Genomic DNA, 26,536 nt, shown 5'->3' with positions numbered 1-26,536 from the left:
CAGCTACTTAGTAAACAAGAGGGCGGGACATTCGCCACCCAATCAAAGAAAGCGCTGCTGAACTCTTGCGACCTGTCAGCCAACCAGACATTAGTCACATGTAAAGTCCGGGAAGCGGAAGCTGGGAGCGAAGTGTGAAGCGCTGTAAACATTGTTTGTGTAGGTATATAATTGTGTGTATTGTGTGCTGGTGGGGGCCCTGTGCTCCTCCTGTGTGTGAGGGTGCTGAGGGGTGTGCGGATAGTAGCTGTCGCTGAATATAGGAATGTCACATTGTATACACTTACGTAATGTCACTGTGCCGCGCTGTCACCTTTGTGTTATTGGTATATGGGGCATGCAATGTGGGCAGAATGGATAAAGTCTGACAATTCGTGTGGCATTATAGGTAGACAATGCGGTGCTGGGTTACATAACATTGTCATGGCTGTTGGGCTCTGTCAGTGATATGCAGCCTGATGTCTGTATGTGAACATAGGATATTGTCAGGTCCTGTGATATTTTACTAGCAATGGTAAATATTTCTTATTACTGTTATATAAGATGGCAGCTCTTTTATATAATGTAGGCTGGTGTGTATGACGTGTGCAGTTACATTGATCTCATAAAGTTATAAGCCTTGCTGGGATGAGGGGCAATAGAAGGGCTCACATACCGGTATTGGTAAAATACTGCCCCCTATCGGCCATCATAGTCAGTAATCACATGATCTCTGGGCCCCTGTGCCTTATCTTCATAGCCTTATGTAATGCAAGGATCACTGGAGCGAGGCGCAGAGTTGTGTTTTCAGCAAGGGAGGGTAATGTTTCAACCATTCTGGTAGAGGTCCAACTTTAATTTTTGAAAAGAGTTATAGCAAATTGCATTTACCACAGTGTGTTGTTTAATGTGTTTTTTTTTGTTTTGTTTTTAGAGTTGAAAGAAAACAGTCCCTATAGCCATTAAAGTTTATTCTGTTTATATTTTTTCTTGTTTCCCCCTGTCCCATAAACATGCCAATATATATTTTAAATCAAGTATTTCTGTTTTCATTACATTCATTATTCTTGGACCCAGTGACATGATCAATAGGCTATGCAGAGAAGAACTCTAAAACCGTACATAGCTTACTAAAATGGGAAGCTATGTTTATGCCTGCATGTTATCTGGGTAAAATTTTTCTTTTTGTATACAATGTCCATTTTGTCTAATTCATTGTGTGCCTTTTTTGTTTTCTGTAAGCCCACAAGTTATAATACAAAAAGTCAAAAGGGTGAAACTGATAATGAGAGTTAAGCTGACATTTATACCTGCCACAGGTTAGAGGTGTGTGGTATACATCTAGAAAGTGTAAATATACAATGGCAACATCAGTATCACCAGTATCACTCCCCCCGTTAGATGTGCACCTTGGATTGTTGAATGAGCAATGCATGGATAGACTCGCATGTCTGCATACAGTAAATAAATAATTGCAGTGTATTTGGGTTCATAATACAACTATCATAGCATGAGAAACTAAAAGGCAGAATAAGAAGGGTGCTTGGAATTCCTGGATTTGTTCATATTGCTTATGTCTTCTTGTTTTACCGGGTAATCTGCTGTTCAGTGGCATGTGATAGGAAACCAAAGCATCCATTAATAAAAATCACATGATAATTTCCCATCCATATTCTAACTTTTAATCTTTTATAAAGTTGATGTGATATTTACATTTTCTGTGTTAAGACAGCTGTTCTTTTTAGAAGAAATGTGTTGATCAATATCAGTAGCAATAGCAATATTATCAGTCTTTATACTGTATTCAGTGTAGACAAGATCAAAACTATGGAGCTGTTGTAAAATTACTAATAGTATTTCCCAGTTTAAAAGATCCTTATTCATATAAAAAAGGCCTCGATTGCTGCGGATTTTCTTTGATGTTGACCAGATGAGGAGCTTTTAGGTTAAATCATACGGTACTTGCAATTATTTCTCCATTTTATAGATTAATATTATTACATAGTATTTATATAGCGCTGACATATTACGCAGCACTTTACAAAAGTCCATTCACCCTGATTATTACGTTCTAATGTTGTATTTCATTTTAGGGAAAAATGCATTTTTTTTTCTTTTTTTGCTTTTCAAAGTGTAATGGAGAATGGGAACCCGCAGTAGTAGCAACGCAGGAGAAGCTTCAGGAGATTCTCCAGAAGGCTCCCACAACAATTCCAGATCTCGTGGTGGACTTCAGGATGATGATGATGAGGAGAACGTTGACCTGGCGCAGGTACTGGCGTATCTTCTGCGCAGGTAACAACACACCCTACATGGCATCTGTTACATTCCAGAAAAAACACATCTTCATTTGTTTTTCAATACCGGAGACTCTTTGACATCGCCTCAGGTCATCAACATTGTGCCTCGCTCACAAATGCTTTTCAGACTGATATTTGTCTATTTCTCCACCAATGCAACACACTTATTCAAGTCTGCCATTTTTTCCTGTTCAGCAATGAGTGAACAGGCAAAATGGGCAAACCCTTCATGATATAAAAATCTAAACTTTAGAATGAATTTAATTTATCAATATTAGCTTTTATTCAAATAGAACATTCAATTATCTTAATTACAGTGTTAAATACTGTAGTTTTTACATAGTTGTTATAAGGTAATTTTGGAGCAGGTAGTATTTAGAATAAGCTTTTAGAATAGCCAAAAATAACTGACATTAAATTTTTGATCATGAGATTTACAGCAGAATGCCACCCTAAAATGCTGGCTTGAATTAAAATTGTTTAATAAACTTTGTGTAACACTTATAACATTCTTCCACATATTGAATTTGAAACCAAACAAAAGGGAAAGGTGTTTTCTGATAAGAGATTATAAGCATATATGTTGAAATCTGGATAGCTACAGTTGTTTTAAACTAATCTTGTGTAAGATTTGCTGTGTTAGAAGGGCGTCATGGACATTACATGCTTGAAATCATTCAGCAGAATGAAAAAGCTAGGTCATATTTGACGTATATACATGCTGAAATTATCAGCTGTAAAGTCATTCCTGCCTCTCTTTTAGTTTATTGAGCGTAGGGTAATCTTCTGATTGGAAAGTGAACTGATAAGGAAGGGCACCGGCCTGAGTTTAGTTGTATAACAAGTATAAATGTTGAGCTAATCATAAAAAAATCCTATCAGAAAATACTTTCTTCAGTAAAACTAGGTGATCCAGCAAACCTGAAATAGATCTGGTCCAAGATTCAAAACATTTGTTAGCAAATAACTTTGAAGAAATCCATTCCAGGTTTGCTGGATCACTCCACTTAACTGAAGAAAGTGCATTCTCTCCAGCTTTGGAGAGCTTTAATAAATCAGGCCCAATATGTTGTTTAGACCCAATTGTTCTTTAAAAATAATTAGTCCAATAACATCAGGCTGCATGAAAGCTTTTTATTTTATTATTATTTTCAAACTTCTCTGCGTGCTGCATAGCACCCTCCCTATTGATTACAGTGCTGTATTGCGGACACTCCGGGGCTATGCTAGACCACCATACAGAGCTGCCTGTTGCTTACCGAGGTCTGCAGCTTAAACTGAGTTTTTACACAGGACTAAATGAAACACAGCAGTGTAAAATAGTTTAAACAAAATATAAAACCAAAAGAAATGCCCTATAGCCCATATATTTCCCTTTAATAGTCTAACATGTCTAGAGAATGTAATTACAAAGCTGTTTTGTATAGACTGTTTAGTAAAGGGCTCAGCACTGTCATTTTCATAAAGGCAGACATCAAATGCACATCATGTTTTGTCATAGGACCCTATGCACAGTACTTTCTTTAACAAGTCACAATTACACTCTGCACTTATCACTTAGTCCTATTCATGGGCCACCACCTAAATAAACACAATTTTAATTGTGCACATAACACTTACATTGAGAGCAACTATAAGCATTCCAGAAAACCAAACATGCAGCTCAGTGACATCCAAATGGCATTCCATTTACCACAAACCTTTCTTATTCAAAACACCCTTCCCCTGTTGGAAGTGAAGTTGAAGTTGCGATATTTTAGCTGATTAATTGTCTCCTTTCTGTGTATCCTCAGAGGGCATGTGCGGCTAGTTCAGGGAGGTGTTCCAGCAAGTGTACATCTCATACAGTCCTTATCGGATTCTGATGATGACAATGACAGTGCTTGGGAGGGATGCTTGGGAGATCGCTACAACCCCCCTGGTGAGTGATTTTTTTTTCTGAATCCTTAGAACTATTCTGTCATCATTCAGCACCATTTCATCTAATAGAAAGCTTTTTCAGCAGGTGCAATTGTAGGTATCCATTCTTGTCCCCGGTCCCTAAACCTCATATTTTTTAATTTAGCAGTTGAGTGTCAAATAAAAAAAAAAAAACTTGCATACTTATTAGCACAAATTTGTTACACAACTTTGACTGCACCCCACATAAGTTTAGGTGACTTATTAATGTTCAACATCTTTGCCTGGAGTATGATTTTACCCAATGTTCTTGTGCTTCTGCATTTGGTGACCTGGCTGCATTGGATGACAAAACTAACATAGAATTATAGATCCTTTGACTATCTTCAAGGAGCAGTGTTGCTGTTTTGATCAATAGGAAATTGTTATTACATACTTTTTGTAGAAAATATTTTTTTCAATTGTTTTATTTAAATATAGTCTTTGTATGTTTTGTCACATTGCTTTAATTTTTGGCTTTGTAAATATTTTGTTCATTTTTCCTGCTTTTTTGCCACCTACTGTAGTTGATTCAGCTCCTGACACTGCTGTACTGGATCAGAGCCAGATTAGAACCCAGGTTTTGCTAGCTACAGGAAAATTAGGTGCACGCACAGAGCAGAATATTACCCGACAAATCTTAAAGGTAAGCTGTTTACTTTGTAACAGATTTATGTTGTCATAAACACATCTATTACATTTATGTTTTACCTCCCATGAACTTTACATAAGCCACTGTCTTGTTCACACCCATCTCTAAGTAGAATTTTTACTGAAGTAAACTGAGGTGCTTGACTATTTTATATTATATTTTCCTATTGCACACATTGCTGACCATCTTCTGGAAAGACTCAAAATACAACAAAAACAAACATTATTGTTTTATCTCCTCTTTTTAAGATTGTCTACAATGGGGGCATCTTATGGCTTTGTGTCACTTCGATACAAAATTGTAAATTCTGTATAAACCGTATTACTACAATATGTAAAATCTCAAAGGCTAACCTTGAAACTAGTCCCACTGAAAGGGGTAAGAAAAGGGGTTAGGGGTAAGAAAACTTGCTGAAAGCGTTTACAAATAGAAACAAGCGTTACAGTGCAATCTGATTGTCATACAACATTGTATGACAATCGGATTACAACTGAAAAAAAACACTTACCTTGTCCCCGCAGCTCCTCTGGAGACGTCTGTCCTCTTCTGTCTTCTCCCTGCGTGTGCAGTGACGATCTCCGGGGTTTCCCGGTGACGTCGGTGCATGCGTTGGGGCGGGAAATTCAAATAATTTTGTATTGGATTCAATACAAAAAAGCTGTATTGAGTCCAATACAAAGAAATCTTTATATAATATATATATAATTGTATTATATAAGCTACTGTACAGTTACATTACATTGTACACTATTTTTTTTTTAATATTTTTAATATTTTAATAACATTTTTGACATATTTGGATAAGTTATGTCTAAGAATTATAGCCTACAATCTAAAATAAATTTCCATGTAAAAAATGTAACGCTTTTTGCATGGAAGTACGGAAAGAATTAGAAGGCTCAGCTTCGCGTCCCTCTGTATTTCCTGATGATGTCAGTGCATGCGCCCGTCGACGGAGGTCGTAATGGGAAATTCAAATATTTTGTATTGGATTCAATACAAACTCCTGTATCCAATCCAATACAAACGAATACAAAATATATTAATGTGGTTTTGTCTATAGTTATGTGACTCTGTTTTAAAATTTGCCACACTAGGGAGGTGTTTTAGAAAAATTTAGTACTATACAGTATACCGAAATATTGCATTTTTACTGTTTTTAGTATTTGTGATTTATTTATGCATTCTTGTTTAAGCTGATTTTTGTATTTTTTATTTAGTTTTATTATGAAAGTTTTTTTTTTTTTTTACATGATTGCGTGTTTCAAACTTTATTATATTCAGGATATCTACTAGACCCTTGTTTGGACATATTTCGGTGAGTTACAGGTCTACAATTTAAAAAAAAAATGTCATGAAAAACAGTGTACTGCTTTTGGTAGAAATCAAGACATCAGTGAAACGCCTAGGAGGTTAAATCATTCATGCGCCACTTTAAAAGCTCTTTTTTATTGAATTTTAAATAGCTTGCCACATTAGAGGTGTACTACAGGGGACTCTACTGACTACTCATCTTTGCCTGGAAGAGGTGTATATATAACCTAGTGCATAGTGTACCAGGGTGGATGTCTTTAATCAGTCTGGTTCCAAGGCAATAAATCAGTCTTGGTAAATATATACATCAAAACCCAAGCTGCACAATGCTAAAAGAAATGTATGAGCTGACAATTCTGTGAGCTCCAAGATGCAGTTCTTTTATTCCATTTGGTGTCAGCAAGTATCTTCCCCAAGTTGGATATAAATCTACCACCAATAAATATAATAAAATAATCATAACTCTGTCTGCATTTGTTCTGATTGGTAAGGATTCAGATTACATTCTAATGTCTGAACAGCATTCTTTCTTTTGTTGTCTTTTCATTCAGAGAGTGCGAGGAGGATGTGGTTTTTCCCATGGAGAACGCTGCCGTATGACATCAAAGTGAGTGTTATTCGTAATAAACTTTAAGCACATTCTAGTTGATGTGAAGAGAAATACATTGCTGTGTATCTAGGTCACAAGTACGGCAGCCCTTTTGACTCTTAACTCTCTTATTGCAGTTTTCTGCCAAACAATGTGTCTGCCACAGATTCATACTCCCAGAAGGCATTTTGTGGGGTATATTCTCAAGATGGTGCAATCTTTATGTCGGCTTGCCAGGGTATATTGTTTCTTCCATTTTACTGTATTATTAAAAGATTTTTAGACAGTTCAAACTTTATTGACTTCTTGATGATTATTTTTTCCTCCTCACTTTGCTTTGCAAAACCTAATGTAACAATTTGGCAGCTTTGCATGTATATTGTATACTTTCTGATTTTTTTTTTAACTTTCTGAGCTTGTGAAAAAATGACAGCCAAAATCTGATTTAATACTGTAGGATTACTGTAGTAAGTGTCTACATGACTACACAATATTATTAAAGAATTCTGTCACTGCAAATGAAATGATAAATGATCCTAGAGACAATGAATAACTAGAAAATTTGCAGAACTATGGTGGAACATATATAGCTTGGACTAATGCAGGGCATTTGAAGGGCCTTTCTTTTGTTAATACTAAATGCTTATTTCTAACCCAATCCTGCCTGCCCAACCTCTGCAACATATTTCCTGGGTCTGTTGCTTTGCAGAAGGCTTATGCCTGTTTTAAATGTTCTGGGGAAAAAAGCATTAATGAACAACTTGCAGTATTATTTTCTGTCAGTAGTTTAGATAAGTAGATTTAAGTGGAAATCCCTGTGCTTATTTGTGGGAGAAAGATATGAAAGCACCTTTAGACTAAAATGATTTATGAGCAAGGTAAATTAGTATATTAGTACTATTGCAACACCTTTTTTTAGTAAGATTTTACTTCTCCCTTATCAGTGTTCTACCACTCCCCACGTAGCTTTAATTTTCTTGTTTTGTCTTAGATCAAAATATTCGTCTCTATGACTGTCGGTATGGCGCTTTCAAGAAATTCCGGACTGTGAGGGCTCGTGATGTGGGTTGGAGCGTGCTTGATGTGGCTTTTACTCCAGACGGAGAACACTTCTTGTACTCTAGCTGGTCTGACTACAGTCAGTATATACAATGATCTCTTTTATCTTTCCTTGGAAATTAGCCTGAATAATTAAGTTGTATGGAGAACATGAAAATTCACGTTTTATATCATGGTATTGAGACAGTAAATATAATAAAACCCCTAATTAGCTGTGTTGTTTCCTAAAATAAAATGTATTTCAAATAATAAACCATATCTAAACATTTATATTAGTATATTTTGGATGGTTTAAACCAGCCAAACACATTCTATGTTTTTTCTTTTGAAAGCAGCTATATTCTTAACATACCTGTCCTCTGCCAGAATGATGGAGAGCTCTAGTTCTGACTCAAAGGCCTTGAATTATTAAAGCTCTCTAAGACTGGAAAGGATACTCTTTCATCGGTGAAGCTGGGTGATCCAGCAAACCTGGAATGGATTTACTAAAAGTAATGTGCTATTTGTTAGCAAATGTTTTGAATCCTGGACCAGATCCGTTTCAGGTTTGCTGTATCATCCAGCTTCATTGATGAAAGTGTATCCTCTCCAGCCTTCGAGAACTTTAATAAATCAGGCTCAAAGAAGGAAAGGAAGAAGCCTTTAACCCCCTGAGCAGTAACCCCGAGTGTGACTGTTGTCTTTTATGAAAACTTATTTTACAGTAAATTATTATAGTATGAGTATATTATTTCAAAAAAAAAATTTAATATTTTGACATGATTTTGTGTTTCAATATTTTATTCATACTATTATACTGTAAAATAAATTTTCATGTATCCTCTCCAGCCTTCGAGAGCTTTAATAAATCAGGGCCAAAGAAGGGAAGGAAGATGCCTTTAACCCCCTGAGCGGAAAACCCGAGTGTGACTGTTGTCTTTCATGAAAACGTATTTTACAGTATAATGTATTAGTATGAGTATATTACTTAATAAAAAAAAAAGAAAACGGACAGAAATGAACCGCCTAAGAGGTTAAAGAGATCACTGCTTCCACATGGAAAAGGAAATACTTATCTGCAAGGAAAGGCTTTTCTATGGCTCCTTTGCAAAGACAACAAACTGCTAGACCTTGCACTTCAAATGTTTTGATCCAATTATAAATTGTAAGTTTAATTGGGCTTTAAAGATATTCGTTACAGCAGTAATTTTATCTAAGCTACTCTTTAGAATGTATTAGGTTTAAGAGTGATGGTGATTTTATTTGTAAAGTATTTTTCAAAATGTTACTGTAATTTTGTTTGCCTTTGCATTGCCCCCTTGAGGCAGATATTAAAAAACTATTAGTACTTTTCACAAATGCAAAAGCATGAAATATAAAAAGCATAATTTCTTATAGGAAATCATATTAGATAACTCTGTCATGTTTCTATTTGCTGTCATTTGCAACAAAACAAATGGTGTTCAGAGTTTTTTCCTACAGTCCCGTGTCTGCATGTGCTACATATGTGTGACTGTAGTGTAAAATTCTGTTCATACATCAGCCTTGCCTTAAGGGTTTTTTTGGTGTGGAAGCTGCTTTTGCTTTTTGTTTGACACATTTTTCTATAGCTAATATGCCAGATCCTAGCATATACACAGATGTCCTCATACTTCCTATGTTTAGCAAATGCTGCAAACATACTGATAAGAACTAAAATCCTCGGTATATAAATGTATTCGTTGCTAAGTTTGACTGTAACACTGCTGTGGTTTTTACGCCCTGCAATTGTACATGCCACCTATTTATGTTAATGATGTACCTTTTCATCTCATTTTAGTTCATATCTGCAATATATATGGTGAGCCGGAGTCGCACACTGCACTGAATCTCTGGTAATTACTATAAAGGAAACCTGCAATGAAAGAAAAATAGGGGCTGCCATTGACTAACTTGTTCACAAAAATACTAGTTTCCTGGCTGCCTGTATTTTCAATGCATTTGTGTTACTAATTCAAAAAATGTACAGTCAGTGGAACATCATGGCAGCCCGACATCTAGCATTTCCACAATGAGGTAGGCAATGTCAACCTTTACGTTTCTCTCAGTGCAGACTTCCTTAACATTTTGAGATATTGAATGTATAGTTCACACTTTTATGGTTCTTGAAAATGATACTTTAATTTTACAAGTTTTTTATTTTTTACCCATAGTCCCTCAGAGCGACGTTTTGCTATTTTCTCTCTTACTGTGTCTTGCGATGGGCGGGAAGTACTTGGTGGGTAAGTAGTTATTTGAGAGGCATGACATTAAAAATTTAATGACAAATAAATACACCTACACATATAATACATTTAGATTAGGAGGCTATTTGCATAAATAATGAAATAAATGTTCCCCTGTGAGTCATTCTATGTGAACTATAATGAATTTTTGGAAAAAAGGCTTTTTTCATAAATAACAAAGATGGTGCAATGCTTGTAGGTTATATTTGGTCATCAACAGTATCTGTGCACTTTCTTCACAGAGCCAATGATGGATGTGTGTATGTGTATGACCGAGAACAAAATCGTCGAACACTAAAGGTATAAGCTTCCTTGGTCATTCCTCTATCTGCAGCATTATTTGTAGCACAGGATTCTCTCTTTCCTGTTGTGAACTGAGAATTCAGCCTAGACTACTATCACACACAGCTTGCTTATGTACAATATGTGTCTCTTAAGTACAAAATCATGAATCATTTTTATTGGATAACTCAGTTGAGCGTTGGTGACTTGGTGACTGATATTGAGGATAGTAATTTCTTTCTATCTAATAGCCTTAATAGGAGTGTCATAACTGCAAAGTTTGGTGATATTTTTTTGCCATCTTTTTGTAAGATTTTCTTTTTAATATTGACACTAGTTATCTCTCTTTTTTATCCAGATTGACTCTCATGAAGATGATGTGAATGCTGTTGCATTTGCTGATGACAGCTGCCACATTCTTTATTCTGGAGGTGATGATGCCCTGTGTAAAGTGTGGGACCGTCGCACAATGCGCGAAGATGATCCCAAACCAGTCGGGGTGTTAGCTGGACATCAGGACGGGATCACCTTTATTGACAGCAAGGTGAAACAAGGCAATTTCTCTGATGTCACCTTTTTATGTCCCTTGTCAATATATAACATTTTTTGGTAATATTCAAAATATTTTTACTGTTCAATCTTATCCAATGTCTTTTTCACGTGTAAATTTTGTCTCCTTGATAGAGTATTATTCACCATACCATCCATTGCCAACATAATCTATGTTCCTGTCATACTGTTTTCTTTATTGCGTATTTTGGTAATGATCTGTCTGGTAATTTTTTGAATAATTCACTGTCAAAATTTTATGTACAGGGGGATGCACGGTATCTTCTTTCTAATTCCAAAGACCAGAGCATTAAATTGTGGGATATCAGACGGTTTTCCGGATCTGAGGGACTTGAGGCCTCACGCAGAGCCGTAACACAACAAAACTGGGATTACAGGTGGCAGCAGGTACCCAAAAGAGGTAAGACGATTCAACGTACAGGTAAACATTCCCTGAAGATATTTTTGTTAGGTTCAGTTAAATTTCTTACAAAGCAGAGTTACATATATGAATATAAACCATATGAAGATGGTTACAATCTATCCTCAATTTATTGTGTCAGGGCCCTAAACAAGTGCTGCTTTTTCATTGAGAATAGCTCATATTTAATAATGTAATAATAACTGATATTTTTTTCAGCTCTCAGGAAGAAAAGCCTTCCTGGTGACACATCTCTGATGACTTACCGTGGCCATGGGGTTTTACACACCTTGATCAGATGTCGCTTCTCTCCTGCATACAGTACTGGTCAGCAGTATGTGTACAGCGGGTGCTCTACTGGTCGAGTTGTCAGTAAGTAAATACATTGTTATCGCCATAGTCTGTCATGTATGTACTATAGATGACTGATAAAATGACACACAGATTACATTTGTATTGGCATTTCAGTTGCTTGCACAATGTATGAAGACAGCAGATATCTGTGTTTTGTTTAGTTTTACCTTGCCAGCTAACCCTATGTAGTGGATTTTAGAAATAATAACAATGTGTGGTTAAGAAAAAAAAAAGTGTTAAGTTTGTTTTAATAAACCTGTGACTGGAGAAGTATGGTTGGTGTCATTGTAGACCTCCTTCTGAAAATACTCGTTACCTGGCTTATATGCTAACCTTCTAGCTTTGATACTTTTAAAGGTATTGAATTGGAACAAGTATTCTAATCAGGAGAGTCAGTATAAAGTTGGACATATTTTTCTGTATTTGTTTTTTAACCTCCTGAGCGGTTCATTTCTGACCGGATTTATATGTCTAAGAACGGTACATTGTTTTTTATAAAAAATTATTTTACGCTATACCAATATATTATTAATATATATATACTAATATATTGGTATGAGTATAAAAAAGTTTAAAACACAAAATCATGTCAAAATAATAATTAACTAAATAAAAAAAAATCTTTTAAAGAAATCAAAAATAAAAAAATAAATATTCTACTCATACTATTATATTATACTGAAAAATACATTTTAATGAAAGACAATGTACTGCTTTTAGACATATAAATCCACTGTATTGCATTCAATACAATTATTTTGTATTGAATGCATAACAAAGTAATTTGAAATTCCCACCATGTTCCTCGACGCAATGGCCACACGCACCAACGTCACCGGGAACTCCCCGGTGACTCATCAGATTCAGAGGATGCGAGAGGACGGGGATTGCGAAGAAGGACGCCGGCAGACCAGGTAAGGCTCTATTTATCATTGTTTTTTCATTGTTTACCTGATTGTGCTGCTGGAGTGCGGGGCACAGGTAAGAAGGGCTTATAAAGTGACACTCGGAGTTACCGCTTTTTTGCAAGTGGATTCCACCCTGAGTCACACTCGGGGTACCGCTGGGGAGGTTTATTTAGTAACTGGAAAAGTATGGAACTAAAAGGTCAAACGTGATAACCAAGCAATTATCCTTTTTGTGGACAGGGCAGAGTGGAAAACATATTGTGGTATGTTTTTCATTTTTTTTTTAACCTCCCTAGCGGTTAATTTCTTTCCGGTTTTATATGTCTAAAAGCAGTACATTGTTTTTCATTAAATTTATTTTGCAGTATAACATAATAGTATGACTATAATAAAGTTTGAAACACAAAATCATTTAAAAATAATAAATTGAATAAATTAAACAATCTATTTAAAAATACATATTATACTTATACTAATATAAATATACTGTAAAATAAATGTACTTGAAAACAATGTACTGCTTTTACACGTAGAAATCCAATGTATTTCATTCAATACAGTTATTTTGTATTGAATGCAATACAAATGGATTTTTGAATTTCCCCCACCGCCGGCAACGTACACACGCACCGACGTCACCGGGAACTCCCCAGTGACTCATCGGATGCAGAAGCCGGCCAGAAGAAGAGAGAAGAAGACGGAGATTGCGTCCATGGACGACGCGGGACACCCGCAGATCAGGTAAGGCTCTATTTACTATTACCTCCTATAGGATTACCTACCCCGAGTGTGACTCGGGGTTACCACTTATAGCAACTTTTTTTCTACCTCGAGTCACACTCGGGTTTACCTCTAGGGAGGTTAAACAATGTTCTGTAATCTTTGGTATAGCTATTTTTATTGAATGCAGCTATAATGATGAAGGCAAGTGCTGACATTAATACATCTTTTGTTTTCTATTCCTACAGTATACGACTTGTTAACGGGTCAGATAGTAAAGAAATTGGCTAACCACAAGGCATGTGTGCGTGACGTGAGCTGGCATCCATATGACACCAGGCTTATCAGCAGCTCTGTAAGTTATTATAAAATTAAAGAAGAAAATAGGGTATTGGAGGCCTATAAGGCATGCAGTAGGTCTACACACTGATGTTCTAAAGCAGCGGTCGCCACCTCCTCTCTGGACACAACCCGCCCACTCTCCCATCACAGGCTCAGACCTGCGAGGGGAGAGTGGGCGGGTTCTGGCATCGTGACATCACTAAAGGGGATATTTCTTCCCCTTTCAGTGACACCTCGTTCCCCGCAGATGGGCGATCCGGAGCCGATACATTAAGTGGTCTGCCGGTCCGAAAAGGTTGGCGACCACTGTTCTAAACTACTGGCTGTCATAAGTGGCTCTGATCCTAATAAAGCAGCTGTAAAAATCCACTATTAAAAATCAACAATCAGTCAGGTCAGTATTGCATAATGGGATAGGAGCTGCTTGGGAAGAAGAAATTGTGAATGTGTGAACATACAGTTAGGTCCATATATATTTGGACAGAGACAACTTTTTTTCTAATTTTGGTTCTATACATTACCACAATAATTTTGAATGAAACAACTCAGATGCAGTTGAACTGTAGACTTTCAGCTTCAATTCAGTGGGTTGAACAAAAAGATTGCATACAAATTTGAGGAACTAAAGCCTTTTTTTACACAATCACTTCATTTCAGGGGCCCAAAAATAATTGGACAATTGACTCAAAGGCTATTTCATGGGCCGGTGTGGGCAATTCCTTTGCTTAATTCATAATAACATAACAGATAAAAGGACAGGAGTTGATTTGGGGGGGGGGGGGGAGCTTGTATGTGAATGATTTTGCTGTGGACAATTTTTCTGCAATCTTTTTGTTCAACCCACTGAACTGTATACTGTACAGGTTCTTCTACAGGAGCTAACTGTGAAGAAGATTGTTGCTTCATGACATTCTGCCTTCTCCATAGCCTCTCCCTGTGGAAATGCTGATGGTGCCAATTATTATTAATTAATAATATGTTGGTCACATGACCCAGGGGCGGGCATTGGGAAAAACGAAAGCGCTCCTGAACACTAACTCTAGCAGATGATGTTTCTTCCATGAGTGCTCATAGTAGCCCTGACAGTGAATGGTTTAGGGGCAGGGCTAGATGGCGTTTTTACAAATTTAAGGTACAAAAACGCACCGATGGCACACACAAATGACACTGGCAGATTGTTACATTGGTAATCCTATGGATCCAGCACATTTCTATCAAGATTTATAGTCCTAAATTAGCACAGATTTAATGATAACCATAGACACAATGGCTATCCATTCCATTACAAATCAATTTTGTCTGTGAATACATCAAACTAAATACTCAAGGAATTATTAACTAAGTTTAAATTGGGGAGCTGAGGTGGGTGTGGTAAATTTTCTGAAAGATTGTGTTCATATGGAAAAAAATATTGTGCTAAGACCTTTTGGAAATAGACTTCCAGCTGCACTGATAGCCCTTCCAATAACACAATCAAACCACACTTAATTTATTTTAATAAAAATGGTCTAGAATTTATAGAGGCCTCCATCTCTAATAATATTTGGATGCTGAATGTAGTTCCAGTGTGATCTTAATGCATGGCTACTGTATTATTTGCTGTATGTTTACTTGTTTTTTGGCTAGAATGAGAGTAGTCCTTTAACCTTAGGCATTTTTTAGAATTAAAATGTACATTCTTTATAAATATTGCTGTTTGTATTTGTTTCCACTGTCATGTATATCCTTCATGAATGTTAGATATGTCCCCTTGCTTCTTTTCTTATCCCTGTGTGATATTTACATTGATTTCTTTGCAGTGGGATGGGATCGTTCGTGTCTGGGAACACCAGCAGTCTGAGTTTTATGAGGATGACCTGCACATCCCACCACTGGACCCAGATTGCAGCCCCGCCAGCAGCTCCAGCTCCTGGTAGCCTCCGGGCCTGACCGACATGCTTTTAGAGAATGTGAAGGCAGATGATTAAAGCATTAAATTAAAAATGTGGGGTCCATGTATGTAGTAATGAATGTGACTGTATAGAGAATCTTGGGTTTTTTAGAAACTGGTAATTTGAAATGACTGCAAAGATCATGTAAATGAGTGAATCTTTTTGTATCAGATATCACAAATCTGGTGAAGTGGTTTCTTGGTAGGACACAACAGCAGCACCTGTTGGTGACATTTGGAGAAGAGATAATAATTAAATGAATCTGTTGTGTCCCTGACTTCCATATCTTTAATAAACATGTCCAAAATGTTTGATATATTGGCTTTTTTTATAGCATTATGTGTGGTCACTGTGTAGAGAATCTGTATGGTAGTCACTTGTTTTTCTTTTTTTGTTTATTGATTTTAATGAGGATTCAGTATCGGCCCGGTACTGAGGTTCTGATAAGGTAAGTGTTTACATTTATTTCCTTGGATTTTTTTGCAAATTTGTTGCCATGTTTTGCTGCATAGCAGCTTAGAATCAAAATGGATTTTTTTTCTTTGTGACACAAACAATATTTAACACAAAACCATAATCACAAGTGTACATACAGTGGGTATTAACACCCAAAGTCAATACTTTACAAAGCCTCCTTTTGCTGCAATTAAAGCTATAAATTTCCTGTATGTCTATTAGCTTAGCACATCTAGAACCTGGGATTTTCTTGCATTCCTCAAGGCATTTCCTCATATGTACCTTGCTAGGAATCAATTACTGCTATTGAAACACATGGAGCTAGAAGATTCCCACAAGTGAATGTCAGATTCTCTGTTTTATCAATAGAGCTCTAAGTATTTTCAGAAATCAATAGACACAACAAAGGTTTTGCAGTTTTTTTTTTTTTTTTTTACCCACATTTTTCTTTATCAGGACTCCATTGAACTGCATCAACACCAAGGATCTTAAAGCAGACATAAACTCAAATTTTTACTTTACATAAAAGGGTAGACAACCTTTTTATATAAAGTCAAAATATTGTTTTTTTTTTTTGTTTTAAACTTCAGCACCTTTTTTTTAACAAAACAAAAGTGATGCACCTCCCCTTTCTGTTTTGATCAACGTGACGATGAAGACTGAATGGGAGCGCATACATCAGGCATCCTGGGATGAGCTCCTGCTCATGCCTGATTTCAGGAATGTCCAGAAGGGGCATTTTCCTTCACTGAGGGGAAAGAGATGTCAATTTCACGCATGCGCAGTGAGATCGTCACTCTTTTTTTCCTTTTTACAGCAGGCTATGTCACCCAATCTCGTGCCTGCAGGTGACTAGGTGACATAGCTAGAAGATGGTGATGCCCACTTTCCTCCGCGCCAGGATAAATGAGAATTCCAGGATGGCATGAGACCCAGTCGAGGACTTCTCCAAAGCAATCGGGGGATCTGCAGAATTAAAGATGTGATTTTTTTTATTTATTTATTTATTTTTTATTATTTTTAGTTTAATTCTGTTTTAAGTGTGAAACAAAAAATAAAGACTAATTATGTCGGATTGATAATAGCAATTAAATAGATTTCCTATTTTAGCTTCACCTTGCAAGTATTAAAATCTAGTTAGATAGTATGACAAATTGCCCTTATTTTCCTTTCCAAAGTTTTCTTAAATTAGTATTTTTGTGATTCAGTAGTAATCAATACAGAACAGTAACATCAAAGTGACATTCACCAGGGAATGTTTCAGTGAATGTCAGATTCACTACTTGTGCTAACTGTTCTGGTGCTATTGCCATTGCTACATTTGCTATTGCCTTTGCTACCTTATGAACTCAAACTTCCCAAATGAAACATAAACTTATCACATTAATATCAAACTTTTTAACATAGCACATACAGTGTGTTATATTAGTGGACAAACACACCATGCGATTAGAGATCTTATTTTTTTTTTTTCTCGTCAAAATGTATTCTTATCCCAGTGTGTTAACTTTGTTAATTAAGACATTTATAATATTACATATGTATTCCAGTGATATTTATTTGTGGCTGTTATTATTCTTCAATCATCTACAAAGCCTCCCTTGTATGACAAATATAGTGTGGCGTGTTGGCAAAGTAACAGTAAAATTGGTACTTTCCAAAAAGCATCAGTGTTACCTCTACATTAAAGAAAAAGTTTCATGTTCTATACAGTGTGTATGGACAAGGTCCTGGTGTCATGTGTGAGGGACTCAGCAGCTGATAGGGGGATGGGATTTATGCTGTCCTTCTTGGGGGGGTGAAGGGCAGGATAACAGCTGTTGTGGAGAAGTCCCTGATCAGTGTAGTTCTCTGCTTGTGTGATTTGTGCCTGTTGCTTGATGTCTCCAAAGTGAGCTTGTAATGTGAATGGTCATTTGCAGCTTCCCTGTTCTGTGGTCTGGCTTAGATTACTTATGTAGCTACTTTCCCTATAGTTTTGTAATCTTTTTTACCTGCCCCACTTCTAAACAGCAATAATACTCGGTGCTCAACCGTTCCATCTTTCTACCTTTGGTGCCTCTTTTGACATGAATGCACTCACAAATTGTGCATGTGCTTTGGTATGTATCTCCTCGCAGCTGTGTGCCCGCATACTGGGCAGTGTGTGTATGAGAAGAGGGTATCACTTGTGGCTGGCAGCAGTGGTCAGTCTGACCCCATTCCTCCATGGACTTAGTAATCCACGCAGCATTTTCTCCAACCCGAACAACTTCTTTAATGTGTGAGTATATCTATATTTTTTTTATGCATTGATGTGTGACGTGTGTGGGGGAGTAATAAAGCAACTGGTTAGTATCTGGAACATTAAATAGCTGAGGATACAAAACATGTTACAAATGGGAATATTCTGGTATTTTTTTTTTACACACGTTGGCTAAAAGGCAAAGGAAAGAAACAAGGCTCGCCTTGACTAGCACAATTAATCTAGTGGCTGCTTTCATTTTCCATCCTGCAGACAAAAAAATGTCAGTGTCAGACAGACAGATCAATAGGGGAAGTAAATGTCTCCACTCATTGGGCCTGAGTTATGAAAGCTCTCCAAGGCTGGAAAGGATACACTTTCAACAGTGAAGCTGGCTGATCCAGCAAATCTGGAATTATATTCTTTAAAGTCATTTGCTATTTGATAACAAATATTTTGAATCCTGGACCAGATCCATTCCAGGTTTTCTTGATCACCCAGCTTCACTGATGAAAGTGTATCCTTTTCAGGCCCAATATCTCCAATATCCCTTTTTTTTTTTTTTTTTTTTTTTTTTTAGACTCAAGGCTTGCTATATGATCAATTGAAACTAAATTCACACAACAAAAAGTACAATGACCTCTATTGCCAAGCTCTAAGCATGTCTGTTTTATGTATTTGGCTATTTCTAACAGACTGCAGCCCTGGGTACATTTTTCTAACATTCATATAAATGGTGTGGTGTAATAACACAAGTACATGACAGAATTATATAACATCAGATAACTACTTTATTGTGCAATAGATCTTCTCTAGTACCATCTAAAGAGTCACTATTTATGTAAAGTGCATATGCTACCGTTTAGTGAGCTGTAACTGTATTTACTTACCAAGCAATCCTCTGACTTACTTTTCTGCAACTCCACATACCATGGTTATTTATATTGCCAGCCATCGCTCTGTATTTAAATGCCAAGCCGTCTTCTGGCTCCCAGATAATGCAATTGAAACAAACTGAGACAGGGAATTATGAGAACTGCTACACAAGATCGTTTTCAGTTTATTTCAAGAAGATGTTTAGCTATAAAATAATAGCTGCCTCGAAGAAAAGAAAGTTCGGAGACAGACAAATCTTTCATCAGTTAAGGAGCAATGTCTATTTTGAAGCTAGAGGCATTGCTGTAGGTATAAGTTATATTGCCAACCCAAACAATTCTCTTTCCAGACTGATCATACCCTTGGTAACTTAAAATGTGGCTTTGTACTCAAAGTGGCATATTTATAAAGCATGTGACTTTCATAAAATATTCTCCATGGCAAGGCATCAATCATTGTGCACCAGGAAGTTTCATTTGCCATAAATGTTTAGTGAAAGTTATATTCACTGTTCTATAAAAATACTTTAAAGTGCATGTGAATCCTAACAATAAATTTCAGTGAGCTTGTACAGTGGTTCACTTAATTGGAGTGCATGTGTTGTGTACATAGTAACAAGCCAAAAAGCAGATGTGTACCCTGGATACAATTCATAATACTCACTCACCCCTACCCTACCGTAAGGCTGCTTACACACATTAAGCAATTGTCTTTGAAAAGGATCTTTCAGGATCCTTTCCAATGACAAAAGACTGAAGGATGCATCAACGAGCGCTATACATACAGTGTCGTTCTGTTCGATGGAGGGGGGAGACAGAGCGGCACCTTGTTGCGCTCTCTTCCCATCACTTGAATTGCGATCGTTTGTAGTTTGTGGATCCACCAGCATGAATGACATCAGATGAGCATTGTATGCACACCATAGTCTCGTCTGATACTAGCCCTGAGACGATTTTCGGACAAATTTTTGGATGAATAAACAAGCACTTTTCATGAAACAGAATATAGTTCAAAATGTATGCTGCTAATAATTCAACAAAAATCTCAAAAAATATGATGCACTGACAAAAGTAAGTACACCCTTGACCATGATAAGCCAGTATTGCCTGATTTAGCAAAAATGACTTGTTGACATTTTGCATATCTGCCCACCAGTCTGTGACATCAAATTTTTGACCAGTTCTTTATGTAAAATGCCTTGCAAAATGAATCTTTGCATAAGCTTACCTTCTCAAACTCTTCTCAAATTAGGAATAAAAAGTAGGCCAGGCTAAAACCCTCTATTTCAAAGCTTTCAGGGTGGTTTGGATCCCTTCTCTAGGTTTTTTTTAATTATCCTTCTGAAATAGGCCTGAAACCTGAAGATTTATACTCAGAGGATCTCAAGAGGATCAATAAGGTGGTGTTCTGGAGCCCTAACACGTCTGTCCTAGGATGAAAGCACTTCAGCTCTAAAGATACAGTACAGTTAGTGTTTAGTGTTACCCTATGTGTAGCTAGCATGTTCACAGGGTTTAAAAAAAAAAAAAAAAAAAAGCTTGAAAAGCAAACACGTACAACCACTAGATATGAGGACTGGTTAGTGGCTATTTTTTCTTAGGTTTAAATACGCCTAAGCTTTATATACATCTGTATGAAAAAGAAAGTACACCCTCTTGCTATGGTTTTACATATCGGGACTTTAAAAAAAATATTTGGTCCTTAGCAGGTTCTAAAATTTTTTAGATCTAACCTCAAGTGTAAATTAGGACACCAAGGATTCTATAGCATTATCATTTATTAGTTTGTAGAACCACCTGTAGCAGCATTACCTTGATGTAATCATTGACTTCTTCAGTCTCTCACATTGTTGAGGAGGAATCTTGGCCTACTCTTCTTTACAATGCAGCTTCAGTTCATTGCAGAGATTTGTGTATGCACAGCTCTCTTAAGCTCTCACCACAGCTTTTTGAATGGGTTGAGGTCTGGACTTTAACTGGGCGGTTGCAACACCTCAAATTTTTTTTTTTTCAGTCATTTTGTTGAACTGTTCTTGTAGGTGTGTTGGTGTTTTTGGGATCTTTGTCCTGCTGCATGTCAGACCGACTGCCTCACTTTTGACTCTACAATACTTTGATATACAAAGGAGTTCATAGTTAATTCAATTATTGCAAAGCATCTACCTCCTGTGACCGCGAAAGAAGCCCAAATCATAACCCCTCCCACCACTGTGCTTCACAGTTTGTATGATATGTGCTGATATGCTGTGTATATGCATTTGATTAGTAGCACCTGACTGCCTATTACCCTCATAATTCCTAAAGAAGTGCTAAGAGTGTAATTATTTTTTCACACACTGCTTCTGCATTTTGACTTAGTCTTTGTTGAATAAATGATGATCTGTTGTAATATGTCATGTGTTGTTTTTTGAGGTTGCATTCACCTAATATTATAACATGGCATGGACCGGATGATTTTGTTAATTGTGTCCAGATACTGAAAATCCTATAATTAAGTTGAGGGCCAAACATTAAATTTATTTAAAAAATAGGAAGTAATTCATTCGAATTAAATATAAAACACTTTTATATGGAAACAAAGAGGTATTGCTTAACATGCAATCTGGAACAAGAAAATATTTGGCAATGCAATGTAAGCACTCATTGGCCCCTAGCTACAGTTCTTGAGTAGATTTGAATAAAGATGGCATGAATGTTAATAATCAATTGACACCAAATAATGCAATGAATGTTAAACATGTATAAGTTAAGTTGTGCTCATATCAGATATCTTCAAAACTCTTGTTAGAAAAGAAAAAGAAAGTTATTTACAAAAGAGACAGAAAACAGTGACATCTTTTTTGATGGTTTCACACATTTCACACAAATGATTACCTTGTATTTTATTTTTTGTTTCCTGCAGATCTGAGTAATTTTATTTCTCCTGCTGGGAGCTAGGAATAGCGACCAGTCTCAGAAGAGAAACGAAAGACAAGTGATGCTGGGACTTCAATTCTCAGCATTACTTGCGTCTATGGAACAGCCTAATGCGGAGCCACATAAGAGAGCTGTTCCATAGACGCGAGAAGCGTCTATAGAAAAACAAAATGACCTCGCGGGCCAAAGTTTGACACCCCTGTATTGAGGATAGTTTGAATGACTGGGTGGCAATCTCATCCATAAATCTAATGCATGCCAGCCTGCCCACTGCTCTTTAGGATAGAGGTGGGGAGCATATTCATTCTGAAAACTTAAAAATCCTCTAGAATTTACATTTTATGCACTGATGCATCTAACCTTATTGTCATGTTTTATTCTTCATAATAGTTTCAATAGCTCATACTTTACCTGATTATTAGATTGAATAGAATACTTTGAGAATGGTTGGAAAATATTAAATTTTTTGTTGTAATTACTATTATTGTTGACTAAGACCTGATTTTAAGAGAGACTTCCTTGTTGAAAGTGAGACGCAATAAAAACGTCTATGCTGTCAATTGAAGACATTCTGCAAACTTCCTGTCTCATTCATCAGACTGGAACTGAGGGTAATTCTTCCCATCAGTCACACAGCATTCAAAACTTTGCAGGCTATTCCTAACTCTGGTCAGCCCTAAAAATGTTTCATATAACCAGTTTGTTTTGTAACTTGCACCTAAATTTCATAAAATATTACAATGTACATACATTTTTTTCCTGGACTTATGCATCAATAAGTACTATATGCTTTTTTCCTAACTTCTCATTGTCTTCCTTTCTACAGGAAGTTTGTGCACTGTTCCTGTGGATGGACATTTCTTCTCCTGTCTGGATTTGTTCTGCTTGTGTCTTTGATTCCCACTGGTCGTCCTCTGCTATGCCTCAAGCACCTTATGAGGCTTGGAATAACTTCGATCCTTTGTCAATGCATTCCCTACCTCTTCCATCTCTTGGAGGATTTGACTGGTTCCTGTCGCCAACCAATGCCACCTGGAACACTCTTTCTGCATCGGCTGGAAACTCGGCAAAACTGCCAGGCTGAAGGGCATCAATGGCAGGGTTATCATATTTCTCCGGAAACCTTCACACTCACCTTTTGCAGCCTGTCAATGGCAGAAGAGTTATCTGTGTTTGTGCGCTACCTGCGAAGAGGATACCCAGCTGGAACTGCCATGCGGTTAGTCTTCCTACTAAATGCCAATCTTCTGGGACTTTACAACTTGCTTTTGATGTGCACAGCACTGTATACACTTGACTATTCACAGAGTGTGGTTGGTGCTGCAATGGGAACCTTGTTATGGTACATAACATATCGCGGCTGGTACCGCAGGTACTATTCTCCTGGGCCTCCTGGACATGGAATGTTTCCTAGATATACAGCGAGCAAAAATAAACTTGAATGAAGCAAATCTAAGATTTCATATGAAATATTTCACCTTGATGACTTGCCTGATTCTTTGGGTCTTGGCTTGAACGCAGTTCTCAAGTAAAACAATTGTGTTTCTCGGATTCATTCATACAAATTATTTGAAGTGAAATTATTATCTACTAATATTTTTAATATTGATGTTTGAGGCTTAAGGTACAGCAAATGAATTACCATTATCCATCAAAAATGTATACATGACTTATAAAGTAGTCAGACTTACCAGAAGATACTCCAGTTTCAAGTTTCAAAATAAAAAAAACATTGGCATGGGCATTTATGATGACTGGCAAAATACTGAATTGATATTAAAGCTAAATGATAGAAGTTTTTGTTTGGGTTGTGTATGGATACACTCAGAATATTGATAATGTGAGCACACTATGTTCTACTCATTGTGATAAAGTTATACAGATTTTATTTTATTTTATTTTAGTGGATTTGAGTGTTATAATTTAGTTTGTTAGGACCATGTATTGCAAATGTGGGATATATCTGCAGAAATGTTACAGGAAGGCATAACATTCTGATAAGCACACTTGAGACACTTACACGACTGGTTTAATTTGTTATATTAGCTATAATTTTGCACTGTTTAACATAATGTATCTATGACCCATACTTTTCCCTGGTATAAACCAGAAGTATGAACACTTGCTGAAGAACTGTTTTTGCTGGTATGTCATAGCCTACTTTCCTTTCTGATTTGTCTGAAAAATATAGCATTTGATGGAATGAGTAGATTTAACTTTTTTATATAAGCAAATACCTCACAGTTTGTGCAATTACAGAAAATGTTCTATTTAGATAAATATATATGATATATGATATATTTTTTCTTATTAAAGTAAATCTGTAAGCCCGATTGAAGAGACTTATAGATAATAAGCAAATTGTGAGCCAATAATGCTCGCAGGTGAACACTGCAGTTGTGATAAGTTCAGGAAGATTACTTTTATCTTCTGGAGTCTTGTGGAAAGTTTTGCACGTCAGATAATCATCTCCTGAGGTTGTGCTTATGCTCAGGTGAAAATCTGAGTGTACAATGGTCCCCTGACAATATTCATGTATGCCTAATAAAGCCAAAGCTACCCTAGCAAAATGTAGAAGATCCTAATATGAATATGGGAAGTTATATGGTAGTCACACTTTAGCGAGGGCCCCAGGGGACAAAGGGAGCGAACCTTTGTCTCTTTTATTGTAGACCATAGGGGCACTAATGGACACTAAGTCAGAGACATTGCAGATGAGTTTCACAAGTACCAAATGCTGTTATATAATATAGATGATTCCTCCCCTGTATCCCCAATAGCCTCTAGAGAAACAGCAGTGAGGGAATATTTGACTAAATCCAAGATGCCCTCACTTCCATCCAGTGTGATTGAAGAAATGGAAGCTGCGATTAGTAGCGAAGAGGTCTTGAAAGCTATAGCGAGGCAGGTAAAACCCCAGGGCCTGAAGGTTTTTCTTTGGCTTATTACAAAAAGTTCCAGGAGACATTAGTACCTCATATGGGCACCACCTCTAATGCTATTTCAGAAGGGAGAGAATTCTACCCCGACTCATAATATGGTGATCCCAAAGGAGGGGAAGGACCCAGCCAGCTGCTCCAGTTAAGGACCCATATCTTTGCTCAACCAGGACCTAAAATTATTCACTAAAATTCTGGCATTGAGACTTCAGACGGTTCTGAATAAATTGATCCATACTGATTAGGTTGGTTTTGTGCCACTTAGAGAAGCCAGGTACAATACTATCAAGGCACTCAATTGGATCCAGCTGGCTTTCATGCGCTCCTCACATGGTTTCCTGCTGTCCACAGATGCAGAGAAAGCATTTGATAGAGTTGATTGGCTGTTTATGGACCACACCCTAATGCATATTGGGATGGGACCGAAAATGTTAGCTTGGATTAGATCCATTTATTCCCACATGTCCGTGGCCATTGGAGTTATTAGGGGCACTCTCCCAGTACTTTCCCATATTGAATGGGACCCCTCAGGGCTGCCTCCTCTCCCCAATCATAATTTTTTCTTTGAACCCCTATTAAGAAACATACAGGCAAACCCGGATATAACAGGACTAGAAGTAGGTAAACGAATGCATAAAATTGCCACCTTTGCGGATGATTTATTCTTTGTACTCTGTAACCTGGTTACTTCACTCCCGAATCTTATGAAGGAGCTGGCCCTTTATGGTTCCCTCTCTAATTTTAAGATCAATTATAGTAAATCTGAGGTATTTAAATAGGCCTGGGATGGACTGAAATATCTAGGCGTGAGGCAGGGATCTGTCAGAAACTTTTACCTTGAATTTTTCACCCCTTCTCCAACAGATAAAAGGATCTATTGAAGTGGAAATCCCTGACTCTATCCTGGTTCGGCAGAATTCAAGTGATTAAAATGAATGTCCTGCCAAGATTTTTATATTTATATCAGGCCCTACCAATTTGCCTGCCAAAATCCTTTTTTAATAGTATTAATAAATTTATTTTTCAGTTTATCTGGGGGGGACCGAAAACCTAGAATAAACCACACTCTACTATTCTACCCCAAGACAGCAGGTGGTTTGCTGGTCCCCAATCTGTTTGGGTACTACAGGGCTGCTCATTTGGTTAGAGCGATTGATTGGGCAAGAAACTGTCCCTTTAAGCAATGGGTGGGACTGGAGCAGCTAGCTGGAGGTTCATGGTTAAAGATATCAGACCTGGCTGTTTTGGGGGAAACGCAACCTATAGGTTTTTGGAGAGCAAGACAATGGCACATTTTCTATACTCCCTACCGCGGAGTGAGGGATTTGACAGAAAGCTTACTCCGTTTGAAGTTTTATACAAAGGATCGGGCACAGATAGACATATGCTCTCGTATATCTGTTAACTGCTCAATTCCCCAATGACTGATACTGTTACTATGAGAGAGGGAACTGAATGAATATGGTTTCCATATAAAAATGTTTTATATTTAATTGGAAGAAATTACTTCCTATTTTTTAAATAAATTTAAAGTTTGGCCCCCGA

The 26,536-nt window shown here is 36.9% G+C and overlaps 2 protein-coding genes across 5 annotated transcripts; both read left to right on the top strand.

Moving 5' to 3' along the window:
* On the top strand, window positions 1–15,895 carry DCAF11 (DDB1 and CUL4 associated factor 11). 2 transcript variants are annotated; one of them, XM_072415078.1, is made up of 15 exons: window positions 1–159; window positions 2,112–2,251; window positions 4,073–4,200; window positions 4,745–4,863; window positions 6,735–6,790; window positions 6,910–7,010; window positions 7,764–7,910; window positions 9,630–9,684; window positions 10,003–10,071; window positions 10,317–10,374; window positions 10,715–10,900; window positions 11,173–11,326; window positions 11,546–11,698; window positions 13,557–13,663; window positions 15,450–15,895. In XM_072415078.1, exons 2-15 carry the CDS (start codon window positions 2,217–2,219, stop codon window positions 15,564–15,566), a joined length of 1,485 nt encoding a protein of 494 aa, XP_072271179.1. In that variant the 5' UTR covers window positions 1–159; window positions 2,112–2,216; the 3' UTR covers window positions 15,567–15,895. The 2 variants fall into 2 exon arrangements, with proteins under 2 accessions (XP_072271179.1, XP_072271178.1); XM_072415077.1 differs by having other exon boundaries at window positions 2–159; window positions 2,112–2,274.
* FITM1 (fat storage inducing transmembrane protein 1) lies at window positions 15,892–26,536 on the top strand. Of its 3 annotated transcripts, XM_072415080.1 has the most exons (3): window positions 15,892–16,029; window positions 18,158–18,300; window positions 22,879–26,536. In XM_072415080.1, exons 2-3 carry the CDS (start codon window positions 18,188–18,190, stop codon window positions 23,495–23,497), a joined length of 732 nt encoding a protein of 243 aa, XP_072271181.1. In that variant the 5' UTR covers window positions 15,892–16,029; window positions 18,158–18,187; the 3' UTR covers window positions 23,498–26,536. The 3 variants fall into 3 exon arrangements, with proteins under 3 accessions (XP_072271181.1, XP_072271182.1, XP_072271180.1); XM_072415081.1 differs by lacking the exon at window positions 18,158–18,300 and having other exon boundaries at window positions 15,898–16,029; XM_072415079.1 differs by lacking the exon at window positions 15,892–16,029 and having other exon boundaries at window positions 16,036–18,300.

This window comes from Pyxicephalus adspersus, chromosome 6 (assembly GCF_032062135.1).
Source record: "Pyxicephalus adspersus chromosome 6, UCB_Pads_2.0, whole genome shotgun sequence".
Lineage (NCBI taxonomy): Eukaryota > Metazoa > Chordata > Amphibia > Anura > Pyxicephalidae > Pyxicephalus > Pyxicephalus adspersus.
Note: the sequence above shows the minus strand (reverse complement) of the source record. Positions and strands in the feature narration are given on the sequence as shown.